This window comes from Myxine glutinosa, chromosome 1 (genome assembly GCF_964187855.1).
Source record: "Myxine glutinosa chromosome 1, kmMyxGlut1.1, whole genome shotgun sequence".
In the NCBI taxonomy this organism is placed as follows: domain Eukaryota; kingdom Metazoa; phylum Chordata; class Myxini; order Myxiniformes; family Myxinidae; genus Myxine; species Myxine glutinosa.
In genome coordinates, this window is record NC_136261.1 from 319,641,032 (window position 1) to 319,656,414 (window position 15,383).

At 44.0% G+C, this 15,383-nt stretch overlaps 1 protein-coding gene across 6 annotated transcripts in view; it reads left to right on the forward strand.

The window, feature by feature from the left end:
- The window catches only part of MCRS1 (microspherule protein 1), a 95,168-nt gene that overhangs the window by 35,166 nt on the left and 44,619 nt on the right, over positions 1-15,383 (forward strand). For 2 of the 6 annotated variants that reach the window (XM_068096506.2, XM_068096513.2), the window contains exons 4-6: positions 5,858-6,008; positions 6,451-6,570; positions 6,900-7,049. In XM_068096506.2, coding sequence (XP_067952607.1) covers positions 5,858-6,008; positions 6,451-6,570; positions 6,900-7,049 — 421 coding nt within the window. Of the gene's footprint in view, positions 1-5,857; positions 6,009-6,450; positions 6,571-6,899; positions 7,050-7,223; positions 8,633-15,383 lie in introns of those variants that run through there. The other 4 variants (XM_068096519.2, XM_078769425.1, XM_068096494.2 and 1 more) reach the window with 3 other exon arrangements.

The window sequence follows — 15,383 nt, forward strand, 5'->3', positions numbered from 1 at the left end:
AGTCACACACACACACATGGACGGACAGACAGTCACACACACACACAGACGGACAGACAATCACACACACGGACTGACAGACAGTCACACACACACAGGCGGACAGACAGTCACACACGGATGGACAGTCAGTCAGTCACACACATGGACAGACAGTCACGCACACACGGACAGACAGGTAGTCAGTCAGTCACACACACGGACGGACAGACAGTCACACACACGGACGGACAGACAGACAGTCACACACACGGACGGAAAGACAGTCACACACACGACGGACGGACAGTCACACACACGACGGACGGAGTGTCACACACACGGACGGACAGACAGTCACACACAGGGACGGACGGACAGTCACACACACGGACGGACAGACAGTCACACACACGGGCGGACAGTCAGTCACACACACGGGCGGACAGACAGTCACACACACGAACAGACAGAAAGTCACACACACGGACGGACAGACAGTCTCACACACGGACAGACAGTCACACACACGGGCGGACAGACAGTCACACACACGGGCGGACAGACAGTCACACACACGGGCGGACAGACAGTCACACACACGGGCGGACAGACAGTCACACACACGGACGGACAGCCAGTCACACACACGGACGGACAGACAGTCACACACACGGACGGACAGACAGTCACACACACGGACAGACAGACAGTCACACACACGGACGGACAGACAGTCACACACACGGACGGACAGACAGTCACACACGGACGGACAGACAGTCACACACGGACGGACAGACAGTCACACACGGACGGACGGACGGACAGTCACACACAGACGGACAGTCACACACACAGACAGACAGACCCACAGACAGACAGACAGGCACACACAGACAGGCACACACAGACAGGCACACACAGACAGGCACACACAGACAGGCACACACAGACACGCACACACACAGACAGGCACACACAGACAGGCACACACAGACACGCACACACACACAGACACACACACACACACACACACATAGGTAGACAGACACGCACACACCGTCAGACAGTCATACACAAGTGGTTGTAAAACCCTGTCTCCTACTGTGTATGGGGACAGGCTAATCAATTATAATCGGCATATCCCCAATGTAGATGAGTTCTCATGTCAGCGATGCCTTTGGGGTAATGTTTATTAGTTTTTCCTTTTGTTTTACCGAAGGTGTTGCCGAAATGTCAACAATTGTGATAATGTAGCAACAACACTAGGGATTCAGTTAACGTGTTGGCAGCTGTCATCAAGTTACTCCCTGCCCTTCCGCCTTTACTGACCATATTTTAAGGCCTAATCATGGCTCCTCTTGGAATTCTTGTACAGTCAACTGAAACTTAAATAAGAGGCAATTTATTTTCTTGGAGCTAATGTAGTACAGTATTGTATTTCTCCTTGATTTATTAATGACAGGTGAGTATTTGCTCCAAGCAAGATTAATTGAATTCAACAGTTTCTCAGCTATTTATTTATTATGTGACATTACTGTGTTATATCCAGGAAGTAACTCGACATTATTGAAGAGCAAATCTGTTGTTGGTTAGGCACTACCTACATTGGTTGATCATTCGTGGGACTTCTTCCTCTTATCCTTTGTATATGATGCAATAGGTCTTTACGAGCCTCGATTCAGTATACAAAAAAAAAATAAAAAAAATTGTAAAATAAACCACTCCAAGATAGTTGATCCAATTGTTTTTGGATTTTTTTTTTTTGAACAAATGGCTTAAGGAAGTTGACATTGAGCCAGGATAGGTATCGGTGGGCAATATTTCCTGCTCGGTTAGTTTAGGTTAGTAAATTAGTTTGATTACCCTTTGCCCAGTTCTTGGAGGTTCTTTCTGGATACTCAATTTGAATATGTACTCTTTATATTCTCATTACCTGGTATTTATAGCCTGGTGTTGGCTTAGTGGTTCGGGTGCCAGCTTGGGATCCTAGGATCCTGGGTTTGAATCCCGGTCGATCGCTGAATTAACACCAGGGGGGGTTGACTCAGCCTGTCATCCTTCCGAGGTCGGCAAATTGAGTACCAGCTTGCTGGGATGAATGATCCTGGTGTGTACCCCAGTTTAGAATAGGTACGGTACACCGTATCCCTGCGCATTGTAAGAGGCGACTAAGGGTTGGCGTCAGGAAGGGCATCCGGCCATAAAAACATTGCCTCAAACAGGGAACCATGATTGTCATGGGGCCCGCAAGGCTAACCCCCGCTCTAGCGGGGAAAATGGCCTTAAAACGATCATTCATTAATTCATTTATATTCTCATTACCTGTGCTTCCGAAGGTGGATGGAGGTTATGTTTTCACCCGTCTGTCTGTTTGTCTGTCTGTCTGTGAACAAGATAGCTCAAAAAGTTGTGGACAGAGTTGTTTGAGATTTGGTGGAGAGATTGGGTATGTGACAGAGATGAAACAAGAAAAAGAGCAATCAGAGATGGCAAACCCTCACCAGATGTATTTATTTTCAGTGGTTTTTAAGGCTTTTGTGTTAAAACAAATATGGCGGCCGAACCACGTGACTGATGACTCATTATTTTTTATCTAAACTAATTTATTCCTCAATTATGCTGAAGAAATTTCATCTTGATCGGATGAAGAAATAATTAGATTTTGGTGAAGATACGAATCCAGATCCAGATCAGATAATTTTTTAAGTGATTCGTCATCATTGAGAGATGGGGCTAAAACTGATATATAGCACGATATCTCAAAAAGTTGTGGAGGGATTTGGTCGAAACTTGGTGGACTGGTTGGTTGTGGGACAAGGACAAATCGATTCGATTTTGGTGAATATCCGAATATGGATCCAGATAGAAGGATTATTTAATTTTGTAAGTGATTCTTCACCATTGAGCGATGGAGCCAAAAAACGATATGCAACATGGCATCTCAAAAAGTTGTGGATGGATTGTGACAAAACTTGGTGGATGAGTTGGTAAGGTGACAAGAACAAGCCGATTGGATTTTGGTTCATGTTGGATCCAGATCTGACCTATCAGTGGGATACAAAACGTAAACTGTTCAGCCTGGCGGAGGTTTGCGCTTTACCGAGTGCCGTTCGAGTTAATTTTGTCTTTCTCTCTTTGCATTGTTTATGGCTCAAACACGAGGGTGTCGGAAACACATTAATGGTGTTGGAAGGAATGCCGTGATGTAACATTCTTTTATTCATGTAGATTAGCACAATTTTAGTAACAAGCACATTCCATGTCTAAAGTGAGAAGCAAATTAACTTGTAGTATAGCACAAAATGTTTCCTTCCTTGACACTCAGCTTTTGAAAGGATAGAGCACAGACAAACAACACTGGAAACGCAATGGCAACCCACCCAGTATAACCCTTGCCAAGACACAGCATTGGCGCTCTGTATGTGAATGATGTACCATACTCTGTTACAAAGCATTAGTTCCACCAAATCGGTTTATTCGCAAGGAACCTGCTGGGCTGTTTGCCATCCCTCTCTTCCAGCAATAGTTAGGGCAGGAATCTGTAACGTGTTCAGGGTGCCGGTGATAGTTCACCTACTCTTTGTGAAGGATCTTTAACATACACCAACTAATGCTGGCAAATGAGATGTCCAGTTTAACCTTAATCCGAGGGATGGCACACACATTGATGAATCGCCCTGCATTTTAAACCTTGGGTTGGCGTTATTTTTTTTAAATCTCTGTTGGGATTTGAATCCAGGCTAGACAGCTTTAAGGCAAGTTCGTACCTCTAGGGCCTAGGCCATCCTTTCAGCCCCAAAAAAGTATGGTACATCAAATCAAAATAGGGCCATAAAAGCCCCTCTGCTTGACTGCTTCAGCACTCGACTAATTTTAACAGTGCATTTGCATGCACTACCTAATTCTACCATGCCTCAATTGACATGAGAATGGCACAGTGTCAATGCCTTGGAAGAGTAACTTAAGTGTTTGGATTTTGATGAAATGCATTGCAATTATGGATAGATTTCTTGCTAAATTTGACAAATTACAGCTGTAATGATTTTTAACCTTTTGCCATTTAAATTCTTAACTCAAATTTTAAAAAATCACCATTTATTTTGTTTTTCTATTTTGGCCACAATGGTGAATGCCAGCGTAAAGATTCCTTGCCTATTGCAGGACCCTTTGAATTCCTCAATAATTTGTGTTTCTAATTGTGCCGTATGGATGGAAACGGTCCATTTGTGCATTATGTAACGTAATTTGCATTCATGTATCATGCATTCAGATTTGGACTCTTATAAATGCAGCCTAACGCTACCATCATTACAGTTTTGAACCATAATACAAAGAAGCATGTGCAAACTAGAACGGCACTCGGTAGAGCGCATACGCCCGCCAGGCTGAACAGTTTACGTTTTGTTTCCCACTGATAGGCTGGATCTACATTCGGACACAACAACAACAACACAACATGCATTTTAAAGGCCATTTTCCCTGCTAGAGCGGGGGTTAGCCTTGCGGTCCCCATGACAATCTTCTCCATTTTGCCCTATTTTCTGCATCTCTCCTTGTTAACCCCCTTGCCCGCATTTCTTCTTCCACCATCTTTAGCCAAGTCTTTCTCGGTCTTCCCCGTCTTCTACTTCCTTCTACATTCATTTCCATCACTCTTCTCAACCAGTCACTTTCATCCTTCCTCAACACATGACCAAACCATCTCAACCTGTTCCTCTTCACAGCATCAATCACAGGCTCTATTCCCATCATCTTTCGCAATTTATCATTTGTCTTCCTCTCTCTCAACGATACTCCGCACATCCGTCGAACCATTCGCATTTCCACCCTTTCCAACCTTCGTTGCTGCTCTACGTTCATTACCCATGTCTCGCTCCCATAAATCATAACACTTCTCACACATGCAGCATACACCTTTCCCTTCAGCTTCAACGACACTCCCCTCATCATCAGCACGCCACTCAATTCCCAAAACTTCTTCCATGCACATCTCACTCGAGCAACCGTTGCCGAGTCTGATCCACCTTCTCCATTCAGCATGTCTCCGACCATGTGTGTCCGACCAATGGATCTACATTCGGACCTTGAACAAAATTGGCTTGTTCTTGTAACCGACCCAATCCATCCCCAAGTTTTGTCGTAACCCCTCCATAACGGTTTGAAATATCATGCCTGCTACACACAGTATATCGTTTTGGCCTTATCTTCCCCTAATGGTGAAGAATCACTTGGAAAATTCAAAAAAATTATCGTATCCAGATACAAGCGCTACACCTTTACCAAAATCAAACCAATTCGTCCTTGTCGCACTTCCAACCTGTCCACCAGGTTTCATCTGAATCCATCCATAACATTTTGAGATCCTGCTCACAGACAAACAAACAGACAGAGGTGGTGAAAACATAACCTCTGTCCACCTTCGGTTAAAAATATAGATTGGAATCGATGAATGGAGATACAGCACACCTTCCAGTTTGTTACTCCACATTTGATTCCATGTCTTACTTGAACGCTCATTCCATGGACCTCTTACCGATGAACATTAATGTGCAAAAATTAATGCTCGTGTATTCTGCCACAGCTCTGAATTAAAAGGGCCTCTGGCCTTGCATATTGCTTGTGAGCATGCGTTTATTTACCCTCCGTTTTTCAATTCATTTTGATTGGCATCTTTGCGGATACAAATTGGTCGTGATCTGTAATCTCGAGCTGGGCACATAAAGCAGCATCTTTTGATATTGTTGTGTTGGTGGTAGCAGCACCAGGAGTACTGTAGTTGGATTAGAGTGTGCCCATCAGTTTAAATGATTTTAATGATGGGTCTGAAGAATGGGGAAGGTTATTCAGATTGGATTTTATGTGTGACTCGCAGGTCAATTAAACGGAAGAAATTTGATGACGAGCTGGTGGAGAGCAGTTTGGTGAAAACGTCCAGCCGCATAAAGGCTCCTGGATCAACAGGGGGGGAGCCTGGCCGGGTTATCTCTCCAGGAGCTGAAGCCACTTTTGTGGAAAAGCGGAAGGCAAGCTTAAATATTATCTTCCTGCATCTGAAACCATCATTGTTTGTACCCATGTTTGCATCTATCTAACACAGTGGTTCTTAACCTGGGGTGCAAGCGCCCCCTGGGGGTGTGAAATGTCGTTTCTGGGGTTGCGAAACATCCCTGCCAGCTCAATTACAAAGTTGCTGAACGAGTGCTAATAATCTAATTCAAAGTCTTTAATTCTAAGACCTGTCCTCAGTCGTTGATTTTTGACAAGGGGTGCGAGAAAATATTCTGAGAACCGAATGGGTGCGGGCACTAAATAGGTTAGGAACCACTGATCTAACAGCTGTGAATATTTACTGTTTTGTTTTCCCATGGCACAGCGATGGACCAAATTTTGTAATTGAAAAGGTCATTATGATGCAATGGACCAATACCCTGGCATTAAAGTGTTCTATGTTCATCTATTTTGCAGGTGTCGAAGGGGTCGTCTGTGAAACGAGTGAAGAAATCCAAGCAAACAAGTCAAGTAACCAAAGATCTTGGACGGTGGAAGCCAACAGATGACCTGCTTTTGATAAATGGTGTTCTGCAGGTGAGATTCGCTAACATGGTCAATAAATTAACTTTTTTATTATGTTGTTCTTTTAATGTGAGGATGGTGTAAGTTTTCTTTTCGTAGAAGACACTTGTACCTATTTGTGAGATGCGGACGGGCATGTCATTGGCTTTAAGGATGTTGAGGAAAACCCAGATAGGTTTGTTCTTTGCCACGAAGACAGATACGTAGTATGAAAGACGCCACTTGTGGACAAACCCTTCAACTCTGCATAAAGATGATCTTGGAAATGGGTGTGAAGATGTACGTACAAAGTGGCCTCTTAGAAGCGAATCAAGATTATTTGCAGTTTCTTTCATTCACAGGACCGCAGGTACAGGTGGGAACGAGATTTGACAAGCTCGGATGAAGACTCCGAGGATGTGTCGGACTCGTCACCGGGAACAGACGGGACAGAATTGAGCAGTAGCGAATCGAGATCGGGAAGCGCTAGTCATTCGGACTCGAGCATCGAGGTTGGTCTTTGGCCTAAACCGCTATCTATGGCAGCACAAACAATATTGTCATCAATGTTTTTGCATAAAAGCTTGCAAAAAAAGAGAAACAATTTTCTGAGACACAGTCTGCAAGCCGAGATGTCTGCTTCCTCACGAGTGCGTCTGATGGCGTGGGCGTGCCCGTGTTCGTAGTCAGAGGAAGACGAGTATTCCCGCCGCTGGATGTTGGAGCAGAAGTTGGAGCCTGCTCGCTGGACTGAGCTCTTCCAGAGGCTACACACCATGCACTGCTCTCAAGTGAGACTTGCACGCCGTGTTGGTCGAATGCAGCGGCACCTGCGCAGGATTGGACGATATCTGCGCTCTCGTCCAAGCCCTCTTTTTGTGCCTTACCCAGATGGTCGCCGGCGGAAGTCACGGAAGAAAAAGAATCGTTCGGTCCGCTACAAGACCATCCCACCATCTTTTAGGTGGGAAAACTTTTCACGACTAGACCATGCCAGGCAGAGTGCATCTTTGCCAGAAACATTTACGTCAGGAAGGACAGCCGGGCAAGCAGATGACTGTATGCGAACAATGCAGCAGGATAATACACGAGAGCAAATGGAAGTGCCCATGACTGCTGCGGCCTCCACATCCACCGCCCATGCTCAGTTATCAGAGAATATTGTTGCATCGTCACCAAGAACTTTGGCTGTCAAGACTGAGTGCCTTCCTACAATAGACCTTACAGAGGTAGAAAGGCAGGGTAACAACACCTCCCCTTTGATCTCCAATGAAGAGCCAAAACATTCAGCCGGAGATATTGCATCTTGGGTTAGGGGGTCTGCGGCAATTGAAACGATGCACGCTGTTCAGACGTCAACACCAACCACACCTGGAAAGTCTACATTCCCGCTGGATCAAACGTCCAGGTCTCAGACACCCCAAATTATGGAGGTATACAGTCCCTTGGTTAATGGAAATGAAATGTACCAGGACATTGAGGGTGAACAGCAAAGCTCTCAAACTTCTTTGATTTCCCTGTCTTCTCCATCCCTTCGCATTGCCAATTACAGCGGTTCGATGGTCTACATTGGTGGGCCATCATCCAGCATTGCCGTTTCCCGCCAAGACCTGGAGCAGTGTCTCATGTTGGCAACCGATCCACGGAAGTTCCTCGGCAAGCTTGCTGATAAGGTCTTCACCCGTGACGAGCTAGCGACGTCTAACGTTAAGGGAGGTCTGGCTTACACAAAAGGTGTCTACAAGCCGTACAACCAGCTAGACCCAGAAAAGGTGCAAGCTATTATGGACGAAGTGGAGAAATGGTTTCCTGGCTGCCGGGCGAACCACAAGCTTAATTCTGAGCTTGTTAGGACTCTGAACAAGAAATGCAGCAACGTCCGGCTCACAGTGCTACAGCAAGGATTTTCTGCATCTGACAGTTTGCATCTCCATCGTTGTAAGGAAGAGCCGTTCTATCAGTGACCTTGGAAACAATTGTTACTCTGGCAATGTCAAGAAGGGGGTCACAGAATAAGGGAGCCTTCATTTTCTTATCTGTGATGCTGCATTTCCTGATATCCTCTTTGAATATTATTTCACTTTGGTTTTCTTGTGTTTAAATTTTAAGCCCATCTTTAGAGTAAGACCCCGTTTACAACCCCCACCTCGATCCACGGTTGAATGGCAAGCGAGTTTCCGTGGATCTGGTAAATTTCCTCTGATTCCTATCTCGCAATAACTTTCATTTTGAATGATTCATTTTGACTTTATGTATGATAAATTCCTTTTTGCACCACGTGGTAAATATTTTTAAAAAGAAGTTTGCAAATGAAAGTCTTGCTTGAACTTGATTTCTTGAATATTGTTCTTTTTTTTCTTTTTTTTTCTTTTTTTAAACGTTGCAAACTTGTCAAAGCCATTGTAGATTGTTGGAGGATTGGTGTTGGTTGGTTTGGATATTTGGGTAACATAATGTGCTCTTCACATTTTTTTTTTTTTTTTTTTTTTTTTTTACATACACATTACATACAAACACAGTGCCAGCATAGCAGAAATGTACATTGCAACTGATATGCATTTGTGTTAAAGCTTCCTTTTTACTCCCGAGGTTTCTGGAAGAGCTCTAAGAGGATGTATGCATACTGATTGTAGATTGGTTGAGATCAGGCAGACATACAGTGCATTCAGAAAGAATTCAGACCCTTCACTTTTTTCACATTTTGTTATGTTGCAGCCTTTAAAAAGTGAAGGGGTCTGAATACTTTCTGAATGAAAGAAAAATGTAAGTTCAGAAGCAAGAGTAAGGGTTGTGTGGTGCACCGTCATCTTAATAGATCGGAGGAAGAACTGGATCAGATGCACTTGGAGGTATAATTACACAGGCAGTTGAAAATGGTTACAAATGATTGGAACGAAGGGGTGCCTATTGTATAGGGAAGGGTTGACGGTAGGATTGCAATGCTGGATGAAAACTTCTAAAGGATTTTTGGACCACCAAATTTTTCTGATTGAGGAGTGGGGTTTGTGCCTCAGCCTTTTGATGATGCCCATAGCTTTAGCTACCACTTTATTTACAAGGGGGGTTCAAAATCCCTCTTTCCCCAACTGGAAGTGCAAGGCAGTGGTTCTACACTGGAGAAACCTTACACAGATGCAAGTACTCTTCAATGTATTTTCCAGCCAATGTCACACAATCTTCCGAGCCATGTCAGTATCCGTTTGTAAATTGAAATACAAGCCACGTTTTGGGTTCAGATTTTTGAAAAGGGGGGGGAAAAAACCAACTTTTTACTCCTCTCCGTTGTAAGATCAAAGTTGCTTTGTGGGTGGGGACCTTGGCCTACACTCTGGAGACCATTACATCATTAAATTGTATGTAAAGACAAACGCTGTGAAACTTTGAAATGTATTAATAAACCATTTGGCATGGAAGAGTTGGAATACTACATGTAATCTTGGAAATGTGATAAAATCCAGTGTTGGTCATAACTGATGGTGAGACAACTTGTTTCAAAGGATATTCACTGGAGAGATAAATTAGCATTAATAGCTTTCTGGAGCAACAGTGAAGATGAGACCCAGGAGGAGGGGGAGAGGGAGTGCTGAATATCAAGGATCATGTTTCAAACCGGTTTCTTAATCTCTCTGTCAGCTGAAAGTGGTGTCGATGCTTTGTATTGATCGTTTTATAAAGTTATCGAGGCTAATGGAACTGCAGAAAAACAGGGGGCAAGGTGTCAACAGATAGAGCGAGTGGAAACAGGACAATAATATGTGGATACATCACAGCACAAGGGGAGGAGTTTCAGGTTTAAGATGAAGAGGGTTTCAACGTGTGTGAAGAAGATCTGAGGTAGGGAAATCTTGAAGGAAAGAGCACTTGAGAATAGACTGGCAGACAGTTCTAAATGTGAGAGAACAGAGATTAATTAATGAATGAATTAATAGCGGTGAGCATTAAGTTTGGACTTTGAGAGATTGACATGGTCAGGGTTTCTGGAAGAATGTGTGAGACCTACAGCTGAAGGGATTGGCAGGAAGAAGTGCATTCAGCAGAATGGTGCTGGTCAAAGATGGGAACATCATAAGCCTTCCAGTGGTGAACAAGATGCACACACAGACATTTTGCCTTCTGTCATGAGATGCTAATGACACAAAGGGCCTGCAGCTGCCAGTCCCAGTTGAGTTCCATTATCCAGAAGGAGGTTGAGGTGGGGAGGGGAGACACGAGAAGCAGCAGCAGCCCTGTTCACCTAATCCACTACATTTTGGATGAAGTTCTTGTACACTGTTATATGCTAAGGATGGTTGAGGAAAGCCTTTGCCTTACAGAGAATGAGGTGTCAGAGGCTTTTTGGAGTCTTGCTTAGAAATGAATGCCCATGATAAGTTGTGTCCTGATGGAGAAAATACGGGTCTTCCTGCATTGCTGCAGCCTGCCGAGCAGAGTGGCAAGGAACTTCCATGCACAGACTCGAGTCATCTGCAAAGCGATGCATTGGATTGGATTTTCCAGTGAGGGAGCGATCGATTTACGAGAACTGGAATTGGTCCTCGAAGGTGACCCTGAAGAACACCAGCCTTTATAGGTAGATTATTGGAGAAAACAACCTGCTATGTGCAAATATACAGGAAATCTGATAGCCAGTAGAGATCTTGAAATCATTAGAGGATAGGTTTGAAATTGTGCCGGTTGCCAGACAATCAAATGCAAAGGAAGATGTTCATAGAGATGTTCTTGACCTCTTGTTTGACATTGAGGGCATCCATACATTATTGACATTGAAAAAGCTTCATGGCCGAAGATGTGTGAGAGAGAGAGAGAGAGAGAGAGAGAGAGAGAGAGAGAGAGAGAGAGAGAGAGAGAAGAGAAAGAGAAAGAGAAAGAGAAAGAGAAAGAGAAAGAGAAAGAGAAAGAGAGAAAGAAAGAGAAAGAGAAAGAGAAAGAGAAAGAGAGAGTGAATGAATGAATAGATAGAAAGAGAGGATTATTCTTTTTTTTTTTTGCAATTATACATTCATCCTCTTGGTTCTGAAACCTAGGAGGACGACTGACTGGTCTCGAGTTAAGTCCTGATCAGTTTTGGCACCATTCTTTTGAATGGGGGTAATTTTGAGGTTGTTTTTTTCCATGATGGAGATCAACCCGGAAAAAGCAGAAAAAGCAGTGAAACAGTTGCAGCTGGGGCAGATTAAGAAGTCTTGAGGATGAAATTGCTGATCCTGTAAACTTTTTGGGTTTTCTTTTAGATTAAGTTATGTGAGTTAATTTTGCCATGTGGTTTGTATGAACTTGCTTTTTTTATTTCTAAATTAAAGTTACTTTGAGTTGAATACTGTAAAACTGGACAATGCAACCATTATCCAGTTTCTGGAATGAAAGTGGGTATTTACTTTTTATTATTATTTTTTCATCCCTGGTGTTGGGCTAGCGGCTAGGGTGCCGGCTTAGGATCCCAGGATCCTGGGTTCGAATCCCGGTCAATCGCTGAATTAACGCCAGGGGGGTTGACTCAGCCTGTCATCCTTCCGAGGTCGGCTAATTGAGTACCAGTTCACTGGTAATTCCCTGCTTGTCGTTAAAGGCGGCAAAAAGGGTTGGCGTCAGGAAGGGCATCCGGCCGTAAAACATTGCTTCAAAAAGGGGACCGAAAAACAACAACAACCACAGTTCCCGAAAAAGGCCAACCCCCGCTTGCGGGGAAAAATGGCCTCTAAAGGTGTTTATTATTATTTTTTTTTAATTATTATTTTTTCATCCCTTGCCATTGGTTCTTAATCAGTTGGTACTTTAAAAAGGCTGCTATTCTCATCCTGACAGTTTTTCTGTTTAATTTGTTGTAAGGTATTTTCCGGTGCTCTTTGCTTTTGCCGTTGCTTCATTGTTCTGTATTTCTCTCCATGTTTATGCTTGAGCTTTAAATAAAGCTGAAAAGTGAATTGTTGATTAAACCGCACAAATGACTACTGCTCTATTTTGCAGAGCGAGACCTTGGATAGGTACAAGAGTGTTGCAGTGTATACACTGCCTTACACAGATGGCAGTGTATATGGCAGTGGCAGTGTATATACACAGTAGCATAGTTTTAGAATTGAACTACTACTGTGGAAAACAGCTACCTTGATGTCATACTCGATTATGATTGAAGACTCGTTAATGATCGTTCCAGTGGTTTTTTAAAGGTAAATGAAAGCTTTGGTATAAAGGGAGCACCCAAAGTAAATACTTGAGTTTGAGGTTGGTTCTTTGATGATTTCAATCACGAGTTGGTGATTTCAATGTACATCAAATCGCAACACGGAAGAAACTTTGTGATTTCAATGTAAATGGATTACAAAGGAGCATTTTGCATATTGTCATATACTAGTTCATTCATTCCCTATGGGAGTGGCAGGAAGGACCATGCTTTTAACCACTCTGGGGTATATAGATTACAGTAGATCTAGGTTTGGACCTCAAGAACTTTGGGTATCCTCCCTTTCAGTTTAGTGTTAAATAGAAGTAGCGACTGTTTGAAAAGGTAATCATACGTGTTTGGTTTATAATAACAAAAAAATTACTTCCAGTAGGGGTGTCCTACAAAAATGCCACGATAAGCTATTCATTCACATTAGCATGCTGTTTATCCTAGCATGGAGGAACTAGACTGACACTCTTTGACATGACAACGTGACATTTTGTAGGGCATCCATACATGCATCCATACATCGTGACAATGATATGCCTCTGCCCACATTATTACATCATTATACATACTTATACCAAGCTTAATTTAAAACCCTTTAGCTGTTCTCAAGCTATCACATTTTTACCTGACATGACCTCTGACCTTTGACCTATTGATGGCATAATCCAATCAGTTCATCTTTGCATCATATATACTTATACTAAGTTTGTTCACAATCCCATCGCTGGTTCTTGAGTTGGGGCGGCAACATAATTTTTGCTTAACATGACCTCCGACCTCTTGGTGCCAAAATCGAATCGGTTATCTTTGCATCATTATATAGCAAAAGTACCCGGCGTTGCCAGGTAACAATGAGTTGCTTCCTGATGGAATATGAATGAGGGGGGGGGGGGGGGGGGGGGGAATAGGGGAGGGGAAGGAGGGAGAGGGGGGGAAGGAGGGAGAGGGGGGAGGAGAGGGGGGGAAGGGTGAGGAGAAGGGAAGGAAAGGGTGTGGAGTGGGAGGGAGAGAGAGAGAGGAGGGAAGGTGGAGGGGAGAAAAAGGAGGGAGGGTGGAGGGGGAAAGGTTGATTTCGGAGGGAGGGGGTGAGGAGAGAGAGAAGGGAAGGAGGGTGGAGCGAAGAAGCAAGGGGGGAGTGGGGGGGGGGGGGGGGCGAGTGACTATCGCACAATAATGTAAGTCAATGAAGAAAATGGGTACGTGAAAACAAAAAGGCAACTCTGTCTACTGTAAACGCCATGGCTTGCAAAAGCAGCCTGAATAGTGTTCACCAAGTGGTGGTTCACCTCGTTAATCATATTTTAAAAGGGTGTTATAACACACCCAAACTTCCCCGCCTTGTGACTAATTAAGTACACAGGCATTTCTCACTTCATTTGTGGAGCCCTTGCCAAACGGCTTAAGCACTCCAGCAAACACTCCATTGAAATGGGTGATAAGGAACGGCTGGCTGGGCAAGCGACATCAAGCTGATTGTTTCTGGTTGAAATGGCCGAGGAATATTAAAAACGGATCGATTTCAAGCAGCAAATTATGTGGAAACCACTGAGAGCAGACAAATTCAAGAAAAGTGTGTTATAATACACCCAAACCTCCCCGGCTCTGTGACTAAAAACAAAAAGGGAGCTCTGTCTACTGTAACGCCATAGCTTGCAAAAGCAGCCTGAATAGCGTTCACCAATTGCTAGATATGCTAAATTTGTCAGATTTCACTCCAGATTTGGACATTATTTCGTCTACAGCATCCAATCCTCGTATCCGAATCCAGATTTTGATGATATGCTTCAATTATGTAATGATAATCGATCTTGTTTCCAAGGCAAGGCACGTTTGAGTAGGCCGAAACAAAATGGTGGCTTAAGAACCCAGCGAAGTGCAGTGGGCTGACCAAGATGGCGGGCTGCCATATTTGTATTTTTTTTTTTTTTTTTTTTTTTTTTTTTTTTTTTTTTGTATACAAGATCGAGGCTCGTGAAAGAGCGAACATTAATCACACAGAAAGACAAACTGACACATAAAACATATAACATCGGGAGCGGTAGACAAGATGGGGAGAGAGGGGGAAGGACATAAACACAACATTTGAGAGCAGGGACCGAGAGACATGGAGACATCGAGAGATCTGAGAGAGGGCGAGGGCTTTGGGGGGGGGTGGGGGGCATGGGAAGGGGGCGGTGGGAGAGGTATAAAACATATGGACACTGCCAGGACTTCCAGGAAAGAAGTTGGAATTTCAAACAAGGTGGATCTGGGGTGAATTAGCGGGGGTAGAAAAGATCAAGGTTTTGGATGGGGGAAGATAAGAGATGGTGGTGAACAGCTGTTTTAAAGACCTGGAGGGAGGAGTGGGATTGAAGGGAGTGAGGGAGTTTGTTCCAGAGGCGGGAGAAAAGAGGAATGAAGGAGTGAAGGTGAGCAGAGAGCCGAGATTTCGGCAGTTTAACCATCAGAGGGTTGCTGGCAGATCTTGTGCGACCTGTAGGAATATTTGGGGGACAGAGCACAGAGAGAGCTGGGGGTGCAAGGCCGGAGAGGAGTCGGTAGAAGACAGAAAGACCACCTACCTGCCTGCGGTGAGTGAGTGAAAGGCCCTCAGAGATAGCTTCATCGCGGGAGATTCCAATAATTCTGAAAGCTTTGGTTTCAACAGCGTGAAGCCGAGCTAGGTGTGAGGCAG